Source organism: Macrobrachium nipponense, chromosome 44, assembly GCF_015104395.2.
Source record: "Macrobrachium nipponense isolate FS-2020 chromosome 44, ASM1510439v2, whole genome shotgun sequence".
Classification (NCBI taxonomy): Eukaryota; Metazoa; Arthropoda; class Malacostraca; order Decapoda; family Palaemonidae; genus Macrobrachium; species Macrobrachium nipponense.
This window is the reverse complement of record NC_087221.1, coordinates 44,324,593-44,341,796: the sequence shown is the minus strand read 5'-3', so window position 1 is coordinate 44,341,796 and position 17,204 is coordinate 44,324,593. Positions and strand designations below refer to the sequence as shown.

General features: G+C 40.8%; 1 protein-coding gene across 1 annotated transcript; it reads right to left on the bottom strand.

Moving 5' to 3' along the window:
* Window positions 1-7: 7 nt before the first annotated feature.
* Window positions 8-4,573, bottom strand: LOC135203974 (uncharacterized). Its single transcript, XM_064233900.1, has 3 exons — window positions 4,475-4,573; window positions 1,671-2,886; window positions 8-1,541 (listed from the first exon to the last, which is right to left on the bottom strand). Exons 1-3 carry the CDS (start codon window positions 4,484-4,486, stop codon window positions 211-213), a joined length of 2,559 nt encoding a protein of 852 aa, XP_064089970.1. The 5' UTR covers window positions 4,487-4,573; the 3' UTR covers window positions 8-210.
* Window positions 4,574-17,204: the final 12,631 nt, after the last annotated feature.

Below are 17,204 nucleotides of genomic sequence, written 5' to 3'. Positions count from 1 at the left end.
TAAAGTATCAGAATAAATCCTTTATTTGTGATAGAAATAGAGATATCTAACAAAATAAAATGTTTCTTACTGACTAGAGAACTTATGAACTAGAGTCAAACATGTTCGTATGTCGAAGTGTACTTATTCAGTAGTGAGCTTATGAGTAAACGCATGTGTCCAGTTGAGTATTATAAGGTCCTTGTACATTGCAAAGGTCAATTGCTCAGTTTAGGGTGCGCCATACTGGGCTGAGGGCAGTGGCACACCAGCAGCTGGTGTAATCTGGAGATTAGTTCTGCTGTTGGCATTGCTACGGAGGACTACAGAATCATCGTCAAAGGCCTCGTGACTGTCGTCCACCCTGAGCTGAAGTCCCCCCGAGGACGAACTTCCTCCTCTGAAGCTGTTGACGTTTGCGGCAAAGTCCACACCAGCACTTGAGCCAAAGGAACCTGCAGTAGCACCTGAAGCAAAGGATCCTGTAGCTGCACCTGAACCAAAGGATCCTGTAGCAGCACCTGAACCAAAGGATCCTGTAGCAGCACCTGAACCAAAGGATCCTGTAGCTGCACCTGAACCAAAGGATCCTGTAGCCACACCTGAATCAAAGGATCCAATAGCACCACTTGAGCCAAAGGATCCTGTAGCAGCACCTGAACCAAAGGATCCTGTAACGCCAGCTGAGCCAAAGGATCCTGCAGAAGAACCTGATCCAAAGGATCCTGCGGCACCACCTGAACCAAAGGATCCTGCAGTAGCGCCTGATCCAAAGGATCCTGTAGCACCACTTGAGCCAAAGGATCCTGCAGTAGCACCTGAACCAAAGGATCCTGAAGCAGCACTTGGGCCGAAGGAGCCTGCAGCGTCAGCACTGCCACTGACGAAGCCTTCTCCACCAAAGCTGGTTCCTTGATGGCCAGCGGAGTCGTGGCTGGCAGGAAGATTTCTGATCGAAGTGCCAATAGGCCCAGCTGAGCTTCCACCGCCAATCACCTGTCCATCAGCATGAACAGCAGAATTCAGAGCTGTTTCGAAGTCGATGCCACCGGGCAAAGTAGGGTTTTCGCCTTCAGCATAGTTCACGAAGTAGACCTCTGGGCTCTTAGGTTTGGGCGTTGTGATTTCAATGATCTTCTGTTGTTGTTGGCCAGCATCCTTGTTCAGGACGTAGATGATGTGTTTCTTCTGGGGTGGGGGGATGACAATGGGGTCTTGTGCTGGTCCTCCCTCTGGGGTGCGGATGAATACAATGTTGTGCTCCTCCTTGGGCAGGGGGATCTTTGGAGGTGGGCCATAGGTACGGCCTTCTCTCTCTGGTGCTTGGTAAACAAACACATGTCGTGAAACCTCTGGGACAACGCAGCTGCCATCGAAATGGGAAACCTCTCCTTCCCTGCAATTACCAGCGCCAGGAGCTCCATAGCCAGATGAAACCTGAGGTCCTTGTGATGATACTCCAGAGAAGGAACCCTCATTCACTCCAAAGGATGTCTGATGAGAAGCTTCAGAATGAGAGTGTCGCAACACCTCCAAATCCACTGGATGACGACACGCTTGATCTTACAAATTCTGGATTGATTGCCTGAGAGGAAGCACCTGCTGATGCACTGAATCCCTGAGCAGAAGGTCCGGCGAGTGACTGTGTAGAGTGCGCGTGTAAAGAAGAACCAGAGGACTGGCTGAAAGACTGGAGAGCTGAGCCAGACGCTGAATGAACTGAAGGTTCAGAGTATGTCTGAGAAGGCTGAGCTGGCTGCAAAGCTTGGTTAGAAAAGGAGGACCCTCCTGATCCACCGAGGAACTGACCAGCTGATCCAGAAGGTGCAGAGTGAGAGTGTAATGAGGAACCTCCTGATCCACCGAGGAACTGACCAGCTGATCCAGAAGGTGCAGAGTGAGAGTGTAATGAGGAACCTCCTGATCACCACCGAGGAACTGACCAGCTGGTCCAGAAAGGTGCAGAGTGAGAGTGCAATGAGTTGAACCTCCTGAAATTCCACGAGGAACCTGGGACCAGCCTGATCCAGAAGGTGCCAGAGTGAGAGTGTAATGAGGAAACCTTCCTGATCCACCGAGTAACTTACCAGGCTGATCCAGGAAGGTCAGAGTGAGTGTAATAGGAACCTCCTTGACCAACCGGGAACTGACCACTGATCCAGAAGGTGCAGAGTGAGAGTGCAATGAGGAACCTCCTGATCCACCGAGGAACTGACCAGCTGATCCAGAAGGTGCAGAGTGAGAGTGTAATGAGGAACCTCCTGATCCACCGAGGAACTGACCAGCTGATCCAGAAGGTGCAGAGTGAGAGTGTAATGAGGAAGAACCAGAGAACTGATTGAAGGACTGGCCAGCAGCATGAGCAGAGCCAGAATGGACCGAAGGCTCAGAGTATGTCTGGGAGGGCTGTGCAGGCTGAGCCTGGAAAGAGGAGCCTGAAAGACCAGTGAAGGACTGACCAGCAGATCCGGACACTGAGTGAGCGTGAACTGAAGGCTCAGGGAATGCTTGGCCACCTGATCCGGTGAGGGAGAAGGATCTTGAAGGAGCAGCTGGGACAATCTGGGAACCCGGTCCTGACAGTCCAGATCCTAACTGATTGGATGGCTGAGAATAGGACTGAGAGGGGGCTTCAGGGAAGGTCTGGTGTGATGGTGCAGGGACTTCGTGGGCATGAGGAGTGGGGAATGACTGTCCAGAGAAAGCGTTAGCTGACTGGACAATAGAGTTGGAGCCGCCAGAGAATCCCTGATTGGATGGGGTTGAGTAGAGTTGACCTGGGGATGACCTCACGTCTACATCGGCCAATATAGGCAGGGACACCCCTGTTGAGCCGTCGTTGTGCCCATGTGAGGAATGTCCCTCTAACTTAGCTGCCCGAGTGGCTGCTAGAACGCAGATGAAAACCTGGAAGGTAAGAGGAAAGTAGTGAGTAAAATGACGTTTTCACAATAAAAATACAAATATAAACAATGCAGTGATGTCAAACTTTGCTCAAGATAGTCAGCTAGCTAAGCTTAAGCTCGGCTTATGCGCGCACCGGCTCTTGTTTCAAGAGCAGCTTAAATATTGTTTAATTAAACCCTGACTTATGTTGTACTATATATGATCCAGTGTTACTGATGCTGCATCTTCAATTCAGAATATTGATCTAATCTTTACGTTTTCACACAAACAGTAATATTAGAACATATAAATATTTAACTTCTTTTATCATCATTTTGAATTAGGTACTTTCAAGTGGATATAGACTTAGCAAATATTAAAGAAACTCTTGTTTTGCTCTCGCAACGAATAACTGTATTTTCATTACGATTTTTCTCTGTTTATGCAGCAATTTTCTGTTAATAACCTGGGAAAAAATTCAGCAATAAAAGAAAACTTAATATGAATAAAGAATTAAATTTAAAGTTAACTTTTGAACATAATCAGAGTTGTACATAAATGAGTTTCTTATAAATAGGTTAAAAGATAAATGTTTAAAATGAGACAATAATGAGAAATACAAAGTAAATTACAGAGTGTAGGTATGCAGGGCAAATACACACACATGATATATATATATATATATATATATATATATATATATATATATATATATATATATATATGTGTGTGTGTGTGTGTGTGTTTGTATACATGTGGGTGTGTGCGTGTGTGTGTGTGTGTGTGTGTTTTGTGTCGTTGTGTTATATGTATTTATATAGGTAAGAATACCGTGAAACAAATATTGCCAAGAAATGTGTTTATGTATTTTAGCAGATTATATGCTACAAGTATTTTTACTTTTTCTCTGATGAATAAATATCTCAAACCTTTGAATGTACATTTAGTATTAAATAACTGTTTTGATTCGTCATTTCAGGATTAAGTGCAATGCAATAACTCATCTCTTGTATGTATGATGACTGAGTCAGACTTGAAGGCAATCGGGATGATATGTAACTGAATGATTTGTATATGTCTTCACTTTTAATCTCATTTTTAAATTGCAAATTAAAATGAAGGGAAATCTAGGATTGAAAGGCCGTCGAAGAACAGAGTATTGAAGATAGACAACTAAAAATTCGACAGATTTGACAAGTTTGTCAAGACTTAGAACAGAAAGTGAGTAAGTTGATAATTGCTGTGTTTAGAATTGATGGTGAATTGAGGATGATAGAGAAGTTTGAATATCCAAGAAGGTTCAAGGGTATGGGACAGATGAATTAATCAAGGCAACGAGTTTTCCACTTAAGTCCTGGTATTTAAGAAGATTTGTCGGTTTAGAATCTGGACTTTGCAGCGAAATAAAGTTGAAGTTAGGAGGGATTGGGGTTTTTAAAAAGCTCAAGGTAAACAGATGAGCGAGTTTAAAGGAAGACGATTTCAAACCAAAACAAAACATTGCAAGTGGGAGAGTCGTGGAATAGTCGAAGAACCCCCGAAAACCGGGAAGGGATTCGTGGATCGAGGCGTGACCCGACCCACTTGGCCGCCGCTCTAGTGGACTCACCAGGAGCTTCATGGCTGAGAAGGAGATATGAAGATGATGCCCTGGAACTGGAAGCCGTCTCTTTATATACCTCTGGACTCTCTTGCGCGCTCTCTCGGAGCCACGCCCCTCTCTCTCTCTCTCTTTCTCTGAGTACTGTTTCCCTCCGCACCTCTTTCTCTTTTTTCCTGTTGGTTGCCTTTTCGGTTGGCAAAAAAAGGGAAGATGCCCTCAGGTCACGTTAAAGGTTCTTGGACGTCAAAGGCGCCCCAGGAATTGGTGTTTCTGTTTGTGTCTCTTTTTCTCTCTTCGTTACGGCGTCTCGATCTGCAAAATGCTATAAGGGGCTGAATTGCCGAGTGACTCGCTCCATTCCAGGGTGGAGAGGAACATCATCGGCGATTCTTTTGAGTTTTAGTAGTGGTTCTCGATGTTTTTAGTTTTTTTTCTGTAAGAATATAAGAAAATATGAAATAATAAAATGAAAATATATATAATAATATAAATTAAATCTAAATATGAAACTCCAGAGCCCTGCATCATCTTGGGTGACATTTAATTTCGGCCTTTTTTTATGTTTAAAGAGAGCTTCCCTTTCTTTCATAAGTTAATTTACGACTCACCCGTACTTTCAAAAATGTTCTGTTTTATTTCCAATTATTTTCTCTCCCCATTTTCTCTTTTCTTGGTCTCGTCGTTGCCGTGATTTCACTCTCGACATTTTTACTGGTTGAATTTTTTTACTAAAAATTGGTTAATAAAGAATATATATTAAAACGGGAATATATCAAAGTGGGAATGCATGAAGTAGTTCATCTACACGGTTCTCAGGAAGAATAAGGAATATCATCATTTGAAATTATTTTTCTGATTAATTCAAACATTTTAATTTGGAATGAATATGCTACTTTTTTAGCTAAAATCTATTACGTACTATCTAACCATTTTAGATTTAATCAAATTTTGAGCTATTTGTCTTTTTATTTTTCAATTTTGTGATATACCTGTTATCTATCTATCTATCTATCTATCTATATTATATATATAATATATATATATATATTATAATATATATAATATATATATATATATATATATATATATATGTTTCTATTTTTTCCCCTCGTACTCTATCTCCTATTTCCTATCTCCTTGTTAATTCCCTAACGTTTTGACGTGAACACTGCCCACAGCTTGGAAAATTTGCTTGCAAATCAATCATTCAAAATAAATTGACATTCACAATTTAGTAAAAAAAAATAAATAAGAATAAAAAGAATTGGAATTTTTACGTCAATTGAAATGTAGCTGTTAATATCCTGATTTTGGGAAGAAATCCGGAAATTTAAATAAGACCTTTTGAAACCATGATATTACTTTGTTGTTGTTGATATTTTTGTTGGGGGGGTAGGGAGGTTTAGGAAAGACTTAAAAGGTACTACTTTGTTGCTGTTGTTGTTGTGTGGGTTGGAAAGGTCCCTCCCCCTGAAAAAAAAGGTCTGAAAAAGGTGTTTCGCGTCGAGTTAAAAATACAGGAATTATAGGATAGGATATTTATGATTTATTTATTAGAAATTAAATGTAAAAAATGAATAATGAGCATGTTAAACAGTACAGAACATTTTTAATAGAATATGGAGTATTTATCTTAATTTTCGTTGGTGAAACAACGCTCTGTTTGACTGTAGGTTTTATCAAGCGCCCCGAGTAAGCTGAAGGTCGAATCACGCCTTGTTAGGATAGTAATGAAACGAAGCAATATCTATGAATTTTTTTTATTGTATTAGAGAAGTATACCGATTAATATGAAATGAAAGAGATTAGTAAATTCGGCCGTATAATGTCTTTGCGAAGAACCACAAGCAGACACAAAACAAACAAAACGAAAATGTATCTTTCGCGGTGAAAAAGCAGCCAAACCAACAATTCCATTTAACCACCGACACACAGGATGAGTTAAGGACCAACGCAAGCCTTTAGAGGAACCGAGGGAGGAGAAAGTGTTTTTAGGGAAGGATTTAGTAAGTCGAAAGCGTTTCACCGTCTACGTGCCATCGAGGAAAAGTGGGAAATAAAATCAAGTCTTCCACGAGCTCTCTGGTGACGACGCCAATAATGCTGGCCCGGGTGGGATGCAGAGATGGGGTTTGGGATGCTCATAAAGCGTCCTTTTGTACACGTGCTTTTAGGGCCTGGATCTGCGTGGCGTTAGTGGGAAGGGTGAAGAATTAGTGTTGACGTTAGTTTTGCTTTTAATACGAGTCATTACAACATCATGAACAGGTAACTTAAACCTAACCTAACCTAACCTAACCTAACCACATAACAACCGCCACTCGCCCCAGCGCAAAGTACACTTGTAATAATAATAATAATAATAATAATAATAATAATAATAATAATAATAATAATAATAATAATAATAATAATAATAATAATATTTTGGTAAAAGACCCTCATTTAGGCAAATACTGTTAAAGAGAATGGCAGAATTAAAATCAACTCGCTGAATTCTTTAAATAATAATAATAATAATAGTAGACAAAACCAGGGTAAACAACGGCACTTTAAAAGATATTTCGAATATGTGCTTTCACGCCTCCCGTACCTCAAGCAGACTTGCAACTTGCTTCCATGACTTTCAAGTGTTTTGCTTTGCTCATCCACCAGATATCAAAACTGCCCCGTTGTTATCCGTCTGATCAAGCTCTGCTTTCAGACTTTTTTTCACATTTGTTTAGATTTGCTTGCAGACTTTCATTTAAGTTTGTTTAGCGTTGCGTTCAGACCCTTTTTCAGCTTGGTTTAGCTTTGCTTTCAGACTATGGTTTATCTTTGTTTTGCTGTGTTTCCAAGGTTTGAAATCTTTGTCTAATTTTGTTTCCAAGCTTGATGAATTTGTTTAAGTTTGTTTAAGTTTGTTTTGTAGCTTGATGAATTTGTTTAAGTTTGTTTAAGTTTGATTTTCAAGAGTCATAGCTTTGTTTCAATATAATTTCAAGCTTCACAGCTTTGTTTAGTTTTGTTTTCAAGCTTGATGGCTTTTTTCAAGTTTGGTTTTCAGTCCACACGACATTGTTTACGTGTTTAGGTGATTTTTCCGCTTGATAGCTTTGCTTAAGTTCAGTTTTCAAGCTTCACAGCTTTGTTTAATTTTGTTTACAAGCTTGATAGCTTTGCTTAAGTTCAGTTTTCAAGCTTCACAGCTTTGTTTAATTTTGTTTACAAGCTTGATAGCTTTGTTTAAGTTTGGTTTTCAAGAAACACAGCATTTTTGGTGGCTTTTAAGAAACACAGTATTTTTTTACTTGATTTTTCAGTTTTATAACTTGTTTTAGATTGGTTTTCAAGAAACCCTGTATTTTTAGGTGGTTTACAAGCTTGATAACTTTATTTCAGTTTGTTTCCAAACGTCACAATATTTGTTGAAGTTTGCTTCCGAGTTCTACAGTTTTTAGTCCCATTTTTTGACATAACACGTGTTCTGGATCTCACTTTGTGATCTTCGGATTAGAATGATGAAATGAATCATTTTGCCTGCCATATTTTTCACATTTGATGCATCCATCATCTTATGATGAGTAAATATAACTATTAGGAAATTCAGAAACGTTGCTAAAACTCAGAGTATTGGTCTATGCTCCTTGGACTATCCAAGAACTTCACCGTCTTTTCAATGTCTTTCAATGTCTTTCAAACGATGTTGCTATTGATAGAACGAGCAAGAATGAATGAATGTATATATATATATATATATATTTTATATATATATATATATATATATATATATATATATATATATATATATATAATATCAGTCGCACACAGCCTGTTTTTTTCATTAAAGTGGCCTTGTATTCGTGATTATCTAAATCACCAACAAAGTAGACTAGATAAAAAAAATAATAAGAACTTTAATAAAAAAAATCAACAACGAAAACTTGAACGCTAATGATATTATCATTATATTCAAATAAAAAAAGAACTGGAAACAGACGGAAAAACCTGCCACTCTGGACATCAAGAAAAACTCGCTGAACCAATAACAATTATAAAACAACGAAAAAAACATTAGGATTCATTTTAATACTATCGTAACACTGAGATCTGCTCTGTAACCCACTAACTATCCTGGATTACGAAACTCTTCGGCAAGAGGTTCTACAGAATAAATATTACAGCCATTCATGCATCAACAAAAAACACTACTCCAGTTAGACCTAGTCATAGGAACATGAAGCGCTTATTATTAATTTTTTTGTACGAATTTTGTCATGCAATAGTCTTTGGTAAATATTGGTTTGCCCATCGCGCTCGAGATTTAAGTGGTTATTTATTTTCTCTCTTTATGATTTTGTGTCATAATTCAAATCTCTCCTTTTTTTGGTTTTCCTAAATAATTGCCCGTAATCACATAAGACAGTTGGTACCACCTCATCGCGCCTTCTGATGACTAGGCTAAACAGGACGGTTTCGCATGAGATGGGAGATAAGGATGCTCTCTCTCTCTCTCGCTCTCTTCATACATGCTAAAAGTTTTTGGCAACATACACTGAGAGCAATAATAAAAAAAGCTTCATTGTTATAATATTAAAAATGCGTAATAACATAACTCTCTCTCTCTCTTCACACATTCTCTCTATTCCACACACCCCAGTCTCTCTCTCACTCTCTCTTTCACTCTTTCTGTTACACACATTCTATTCCCTACACCCCAGTCTCTCTCTCTCTCCTCTCTCTCTCTCTCTACGCCCTATAAAAGAAGTCAAAAGTTTCTAACATATCAAATACTCTCTCTCTCGCTTCCTACTGTCTTTATTCCCACTCTCTCTATGCTCCTAGGAAGAATGAAAAAAATAGAAGAGAAACATAAAAAAAAATAGATTGTTTAAGCGCGTCAAAGATAGCCCCATTTCCCTTAAGCATCAACCATGACGTGACGTCACGCTATGAATGATACGATGATATGGCCATATGCAAATTGACCCTCACTTGGAGATCCGTTTATAACAAAAGGGAGAGAAGAGGGGTATGGGTACCCACTGAAGCGTTCATGGGGTATGATGGTCGGAACTGTGATAAAGAAGAAGACGAAGAAGAAGAAGAGAGAAGAAGATTAGAAGGAGGAATAATAATAAAGATTGAACTCTACAGTAGATAATAATCTATATAATAATAATAATAAATAATAATAATAATAAAATAATAATAATAATATATGAAGGTAGGAGACCCTCTCTCAAACATGTTTTGTTAAAGATGATGGCAGCATCAGTGGAATTGATTTTATATATGGTCTTTTCAATTCTTCTTATTATTCTCTTCTCATCAGGGCTGATATTTGCTAATAGCTGGCCGATGTTCATATCTCGGCGAAAGAAATGTTTTCTAAAAATAATAATTTATTGATATGATAAACAAAAGTGGTTAACAAATCTTAGTCTAAAAGGGTGTAACGAATTCCAACGTTTTCCAACCGTATCATCGGTTCATTTTCAAGGAAAGGTGAGCTTGAACTGATTGAAATGGGGTCGTTCGGCGGTATTTATTGTGTCCCAGGTGCTCTGTCTGATGGGCGCTGCATTTTCATTGGCTGAACAGAGGATTAAGTCCCTGAGTCAAGCCGTCTTGCAGAGGTGGAAGCTCGCACTGCTCTTCTCGTGCGGACGCTGGAGACTGGGAGCGTAGTATTGGGAAGTTCATTGCCGATAGACGGGTGGGGGCACCTGATTGGCCCGTTCGATCGGCTCTATGGTGCTGGCGGGCGGCGCCCTTCGTGCCACCGTCGGGAGGAGTGAAGTCTCTTGGGTGGTGTTGAGGCTGGGTCCTCTCCTTCCCGATGTGTAGGGCCTCCAAGAGGCGGTGGAGGCGACGGTGGTCTGCTGCCTTATCGATAATTCTGATATTAGGAATAATGTCATTCCTAATTATCCTGGTATTGTGGACGTTTTTTGGCATGATTATGGATGGCGCCTTCCTGAGCGTGGCAGGATATCCTCTTCGAAAATCGCATAGTCGTCATACCAATGTAGCGCCGGGGCATTCCCGGACAGGGCATTTGTACTGGTAGACAACGTTAGTTTTCTTGAGAGGGTCCTGCAACACGGGGCTGGATTGTTTTTTCATAATCAGGCCACTGGTCTTCTTGCTCTTGTAGTAAATTATTAGTTTCACTTTTTTCGCAGGGTCCGTGGGGGAGACGTTCCTTTCTATGATGGTACGAAGGGCTCGCTCGTCCTCTTTGTATTTCTTATGAAATACTCCCTTGTAAAAGAGAGTGACGTCTTCAAGGGCGGCGGACGAGGCTCCCTGCTGATACCACTTATCGATGTTTCTGCGAATGCATTTAGTGATGTCCCGGTTGGAATACCCGTTGTTAATTAAAACTTGGGCAACACGTTCTAATTCAGTGTGCGTGTCCTTCCACGAAGCAGTGTGAGAGAGCTCTCCTGATGAAGGCGCTGATCGCAGTGCGCTTGTATCTCTCTGGACACTCGCACTGCGATCAGCGCCTTCATCAGGAGAGCTCTCTCACACTGCTCTTAGTTTGCAGAACTAACAGATCAAACTTCTCAGAGGAAATAGCCAAAGAAGTCGTTGACAAGTGCATAAGGACGTCCAGAGGACTCTTTGCATCACCATGCCTACACTAATAAACAACAACAGTGCACAAATGGCACTACAAATACACCCCGGTGTCCAGTTTCATTCAAGTAATAATAGTACCAGGTACATCTCCAGTGCCAGGGGCCAACCTCAGAGTTGGTAGTCAAGGCACATCAAGTGCAAAGTGACGAACTAGGAAACAACAACAACACAAATGACTGCAGAGACACAGACACAATAAAAGTCCTCCAGTGGAACATACTAAGTGCAAACAATAAATACGCATTCCTGCAAGCACACACACAAACAAATAACTACGACATCATAATGTTACAAAGAAACACTTGTAAGGGAAAATGCCAAATTTCATTCAAAGAGTACAAAGTGTACAAAACACCATACACAGACACTAAAAGAGGACTAATCACCCTAGTTAAAAACACAATCCCCTCAAAGAAGGTAGACAACATCCCTTGCGGAGATGATGTAGAATCACTCAGCGTAAAACTCACACTTGCAAACACAACACTGACGGTACACAACATATACAGGGCTCGGGACAACACATTCGAAGGGGAAGCACTCTTCAGTGCAGCGACACAAGAAAACACACTAATTGGAGGAGACTTCAATGCACATCACCCAAGCCTGAATTCTACACAACAAACAAACACAACTGGAAGACATCTTACACCAGTTATCATGTGAATTCCAGAGGTGTGCCTATTAAACAGTGGAGAGCCAACTCACCTAAAAGAGGAAGACTAGATCTTACCTTCACAAACTCCGCCCTAAAGGAGCAAGCAACATGGAAGCTGCACGAGACCCTCACAAGCGACCACATAGCCATTGACATTGGCCTACGGCTCAAAAAGCTGCCCCCCATACCACCGCCACCAGAAAGATGGAACCCCAAGTTTTGCAAACTGGGCTACATTTGAAGCCAATAATGACGAGATGGGCGAGGAACTACCTTGAAACCCTGCAAAACGATATAGAACTATTCTATGAAGAGTTCATCAGCAAACTCAGAGAGGCAGCAAACATGTCCATGCCAAAGATCAAACGATCCAAGATCGATCACAAAGATGCATGGTACTACTGTGAAAGGGTCAAAGAACTCAATGCCAGAGTAAACAGAGTGCGGAAACTCTTCAGACGGGAACCATCTGATGAGATGCACAGACTTCTCAGAGAGGTAATAGCCCATTGGCAAACGAAGAGACAAAAGAAATTAAACAACAGGCATGGTATGATTGGTGTGCAAACATCAGCAGACAAACTCCAGTAACCCAGATCTGGAGATTCCTTGCAAAAATTGCAGGGAAAGGAAGAACAGCGCAAAGCATCCACCCCAACCCACAAGAAGAAGCTGACAATATAGCCAGAAACTTTGCAGAAAGGACAAAATCCCACAACCTTCCCCAAACAACACGGGAAAAAATAAATGAAATTTCCCCAGCAAGATGGAGGGAAATCAATACTGCCTGCAACACACCTGATGACACAGACACACCCCTTCACTATGGAAGAACTAAACAGTTGCACTCAGCAAGGGGAAAAAGAGACACAGCCCCTGGAGCAGATGCAATCACTTACAGCATGCTGAGACACATGGGAGACCCTGCCAAACAGGTATATCTACTCCTGGTAAACAGGACATATGCAGAGCACACCAGGCCAAAGAAATGGCAACAGCAAGACACACAACCAATACCTAAGCCAAAGAGGAAGGCGCATATAGGCCGATATCCCTCATCAGCTGCACTGAAAAGGTTGCAGAAAGAATGGTTCTGAACAGACTACTATGGAAAGCAGGGCCCCTACATCATAGGCTCCTATGCCTATAGGGTTAAAGGAGTAGGGCACCCTAAACTCGAAGTTGGCCCTACAGATGTGCTAAGTGCCATAAATGGCAGAAAATCCATAGTGGTCTTCTTAGATCTAGAAAAGGCATATGAATTAGCCAATGCAGCAACCATCCTCTCCTCCCTAGTCAGAAAGAGGATCAAGGGCAAAACCTGCTTACATGGACAAAAGGATACATGCAAGACAGAGAAGCAAGAGTAGTGTTTCCAAGGCAGAATGTCAGAATACTACTCTCTTGAAAACGGCACTCCACAGGGGGGCATTCTAAGCCCCTTCTTATTCAATGTCCTTATGGAAAATGTAGCCTGTCTCGAGCTACCACAAGGAGTAGAGGTACTTCATATATGCTGACGATGTTTGCATCGTCAGCTCCGGCCCTCAAAGACAGCTCCAAAAGATGCAAGAAGCCTTGCAAAAACTTGAGGACAAGTGCACACTGGGACTCAAAATCAACAGAAATAAGACAAAAGCCATGGCAATAAAACATGATCAAAATCACCCCCCAACCTTCTACTGAAAGGAGACGTCATAGACTGGGTGGATAGCTACACATATCTGGGAGTCTGCATTGCAGATTCACTATCTCCTGAGAAGCAAATACAGCTCCTCCAAGCCAAAACAAAAATAGGGCTTAATGCCCTAAAGAAAATCACATCATTGCAAGAAGGTGCGACATACCATCTGCTCAGGAGGTTCTACATACAAACCATCTGCTCAGGAGCGTTATACATACAAACCACAGAGCACAAGTAGAATACGCAGCACCATTCCCTGACAAAATCTCAGAAAGGATCAACAGCGAGAGGCTTGGAAGTCATCCAAAACAACGCAATGAGACTTATACTTGGAGCCCCAATGTGGACAGAATTTGTCTCTTGAGGGCAGAGACACAACTGCAGTCTCTCAAGCACAGGATAGGCCAAAGAAATATTGCCATTCTGTGCAAAACCATCAGAAACGACAGAAATGGACCACACAAACAAAATGCAAGCGTGTATAAACTTGCACGAAGAACTAGACCCGCCAAAAACCTATGCGGGCAGTATACTCCAGACACTGAAGAGACTGGGTATGCAGGACACAGTGAAACACATAACAAAGGATGTCTCACCTGAGGGATACCAAAAACCACCTCCCTGGGTCGAAGACCCAATCCGGTATAACTTCACAATACTAACCGGCAAACAAAGCACTGTGCACAGCAGCACAAATGAAAACTGCAGCAGAAGAAGCAATCGGGAACACAGCAGCTGAAAACATATATTACACTGATGGCTCAGTTGACACAGAAGCTCCAGCAACTGCAGCAGCAGTGGCTGCCCAAGACTTCAAAGGAAGTGGAGGCTATCCAACAATGCCTCCATACTACAAGCGGAACTAATGGCAATCTTAAAAGCCTTAGAAAATTCCAATTTAAAAGAAGGACACAACAGTGCATATTGACTCCAAAGGAGCAATACTCGCTATCAAAGCGACAAATCCACCAAAGAAAAAAATGTGACACTGATAACAGCCATAAAAATCATTGGCCAATCACATCAAGCTGCTGGCAGGAGAGTCACACTAAACTGGATACCCAGCCATGTGGGAATCCAGGAAATGATGAACCTGACTTCCTTGCCAAAAGTGCCCTCAGCTGCAAGTACAGTAAGCATAAAAAGTGCAACCATCCATACACACCTAAAGGAAATGGCAAAAAGCTATGCCAAACTCCAAGAAGAGAGTGAAGTACGACGTCACTACCTACAAGAGTCAAGGAGGTCGTCCAAGTGGTATGTGGATGTCACAAATCTAACGCCGCATGACATCACAAAACAAACCACTAGAAAACTCTCAGTCATCACACACAGTTAAGGCTAGGATACCTCTGCACCTGGCAAATGATAGGAAATGAGGGCAGGTTATGTCAGTACTGTGACCGAGAGGCAATCCAGCCCCTCGAACACTACCTACTAGACTGCCCAGAGACACAATCTTACAGATCAACCTAACTGAAATAGAGCTGACACCGGCACAGATCACCAGACACATCTTAAATAACATAGGGACATATGGGAATCTCCTAATGTCTCACCACCTCCCAGGTAAAAGGATGAATCACACGGCATTTCTCCATAGACACATGGGAATCTCCTAGTGTCTTGTAAACAAAAAAAACAATGAAAGCCACACAAAGCACAAACCCTCTACTTCACTGGTTGCAATGGAGTCATAAACATCTTTGGACGCATATGTATAAGTGTGAGTATGCATGAACATGTATATATACTATAATACTTGCTTAATGTTGGTTTGATATATATTGCAATATTTTCAGATGCTCACACATGTATATATATTGCGCCTAAAATGTTTATAGGTAACGCCTTCTTTCCTCAAACTAAAACTCGCTTCCTTCTTCCTACTCAGCACTCTTCAGCTAGGCTGAGTCTCACTGCTATAAAACTTTCTCTCCTACTGATGGGGTACCGTAGGTTCAAAGGGGTTGCAATCCTGCCTGTCACCCTATCTCCTTTCCAAAACTAACCGCCAAAAGCACTGTTTTTTGTATCTTTACAGATATTCCAGTGACGGGCTGCTCTAGGAGCAAGAGCCCGTGCCAGCACAAGGCTGGCTTAATCTCCAACAACAACAACAAACAACCATTTCAATCAGTTCAAGCTCACCTTTCCTTGAAAATGAACCGATGATACGTTGGAAACGTTGGAATTCCGTTACACCCTTACTAAGATTTGTTAACCACTTTTGTTATCATATCAATAAATTATTATTTTTAGAAAACATTTCTTTCACCGAGATATGAACATCGGCCAGCTATTAGCAACAAAATATCAGCCCTGATGAGAGAGAATAATAAGAAGAATTGAAAAGACCATTATATAAAATCAATTCCACTGATGCTGCCATCATCTTTAACATAATAATAATAATCATAATACCAGCACCAATACCGGCCCTAAACCGGTGCGAAACTGACCTACGCCTACGGAATAATACCGGTACTGACGACGACCCCTGCTTGACCTGAACCTGAGACCCTGTTCTAATAAAAGATTACCTTCAGCATTTATAATTTTTTGAAAATTCCCAATATGAATATTGGCCAGTTACTCAGAAACATCACTGAGCCAGAGAAACGAATTGTAGGGAAAATAGAAAAAACAATATATAAAATCAACTCGCTTAATTCTGCCATTCTTTTTAAAAGCATTTGCTTAAAAGAGGGTCTTCTACCAAAAAATAATAATAATAATAATAACATACAAGGAGACGACAGATACTAATAACAAGAACAAGAGGAGAACGAGAACACGAAGAGGAATCAGCAGAAGGAGAAGAATGGTAGATAATAATGAACTGAGATTTAGTTGAAGTTGTCAAGCCAAATATTTATGCTAAACGATCGGGCAATACCAACCTTCATTGTCTTCGAGTGAGCCCACCTACTATGTTTGTTTTTGCGTACATGCCCGCATAGTGCTTCTTTCGCTTTTTTCCCCCCTCCCCCTATCCCACTCTCTTTCTCTATCCCTCCTCCTGTCTCCCCCCTCTCCTTTTTCTCTCCCTCTCCCCTATAGGATTTTTTATATAATATTATTATATTAATATTATACCCACATATATAAATGTTAAATATCATACGTTTATATACATGCACATATACACAGGTAATTCTCTCTCTCTCTCTCTCTCTCTCTCTCCTCTCAATATATATATATATATATATATATATATATATATATATATATATCTATATATATATATATAGATATATATATATATATATATATATATATACGTATATAGTATGCATATGCGTATGTGAGATACATTCTCGCATGCAAATGAACATCATTACGAGATTATGTGTCGCAAGGGCTTTTATTTTCCTATTTTTATTTCTTTTTATCAAATAGGTCTATTATCTAGCAAACGAGGTCATATCGGCTACTGGGCTGACCCCTCCTTCGCGAATGACCGCTTGAGGAAACCGGGTCATCTCCCTTTCCAATGGCATCTTGGGTCAATCAGTAACTCGTCTTGTTCTTGGTCTGAAATGAGTGGTCGAAATATTTATTTAAATTTTTTTCATAGAGAGAGAGAGAGAGAGAGAGAGAGAGAGAGAGAGAGAGAGAGAGAGAGAGAGAGAGAGAGAGAGAGAGAGGACTGAGTTATATCAGGAGTATTCCAAAATCTTGTCTATTCATATTTGCAGTTGAACAACTTGAGAGAGAGAGAGAGAGAGAGAGAAGAGAGAGAGAGAGAGAGAGAGAGA

Bases quoted from the DNA above. Each gene is read 5' to 3' on its own strand.
- LOC135203974 (XM_064233900.1), bottom strand. The intron at 1,542-1,670 runs GTCTTTCAGCCA...AGAATTTGTAAG, and splicing joins GCGTCTGGCTCAGCTCTCCA to ATCAAGCGTGTCGTCATCCA.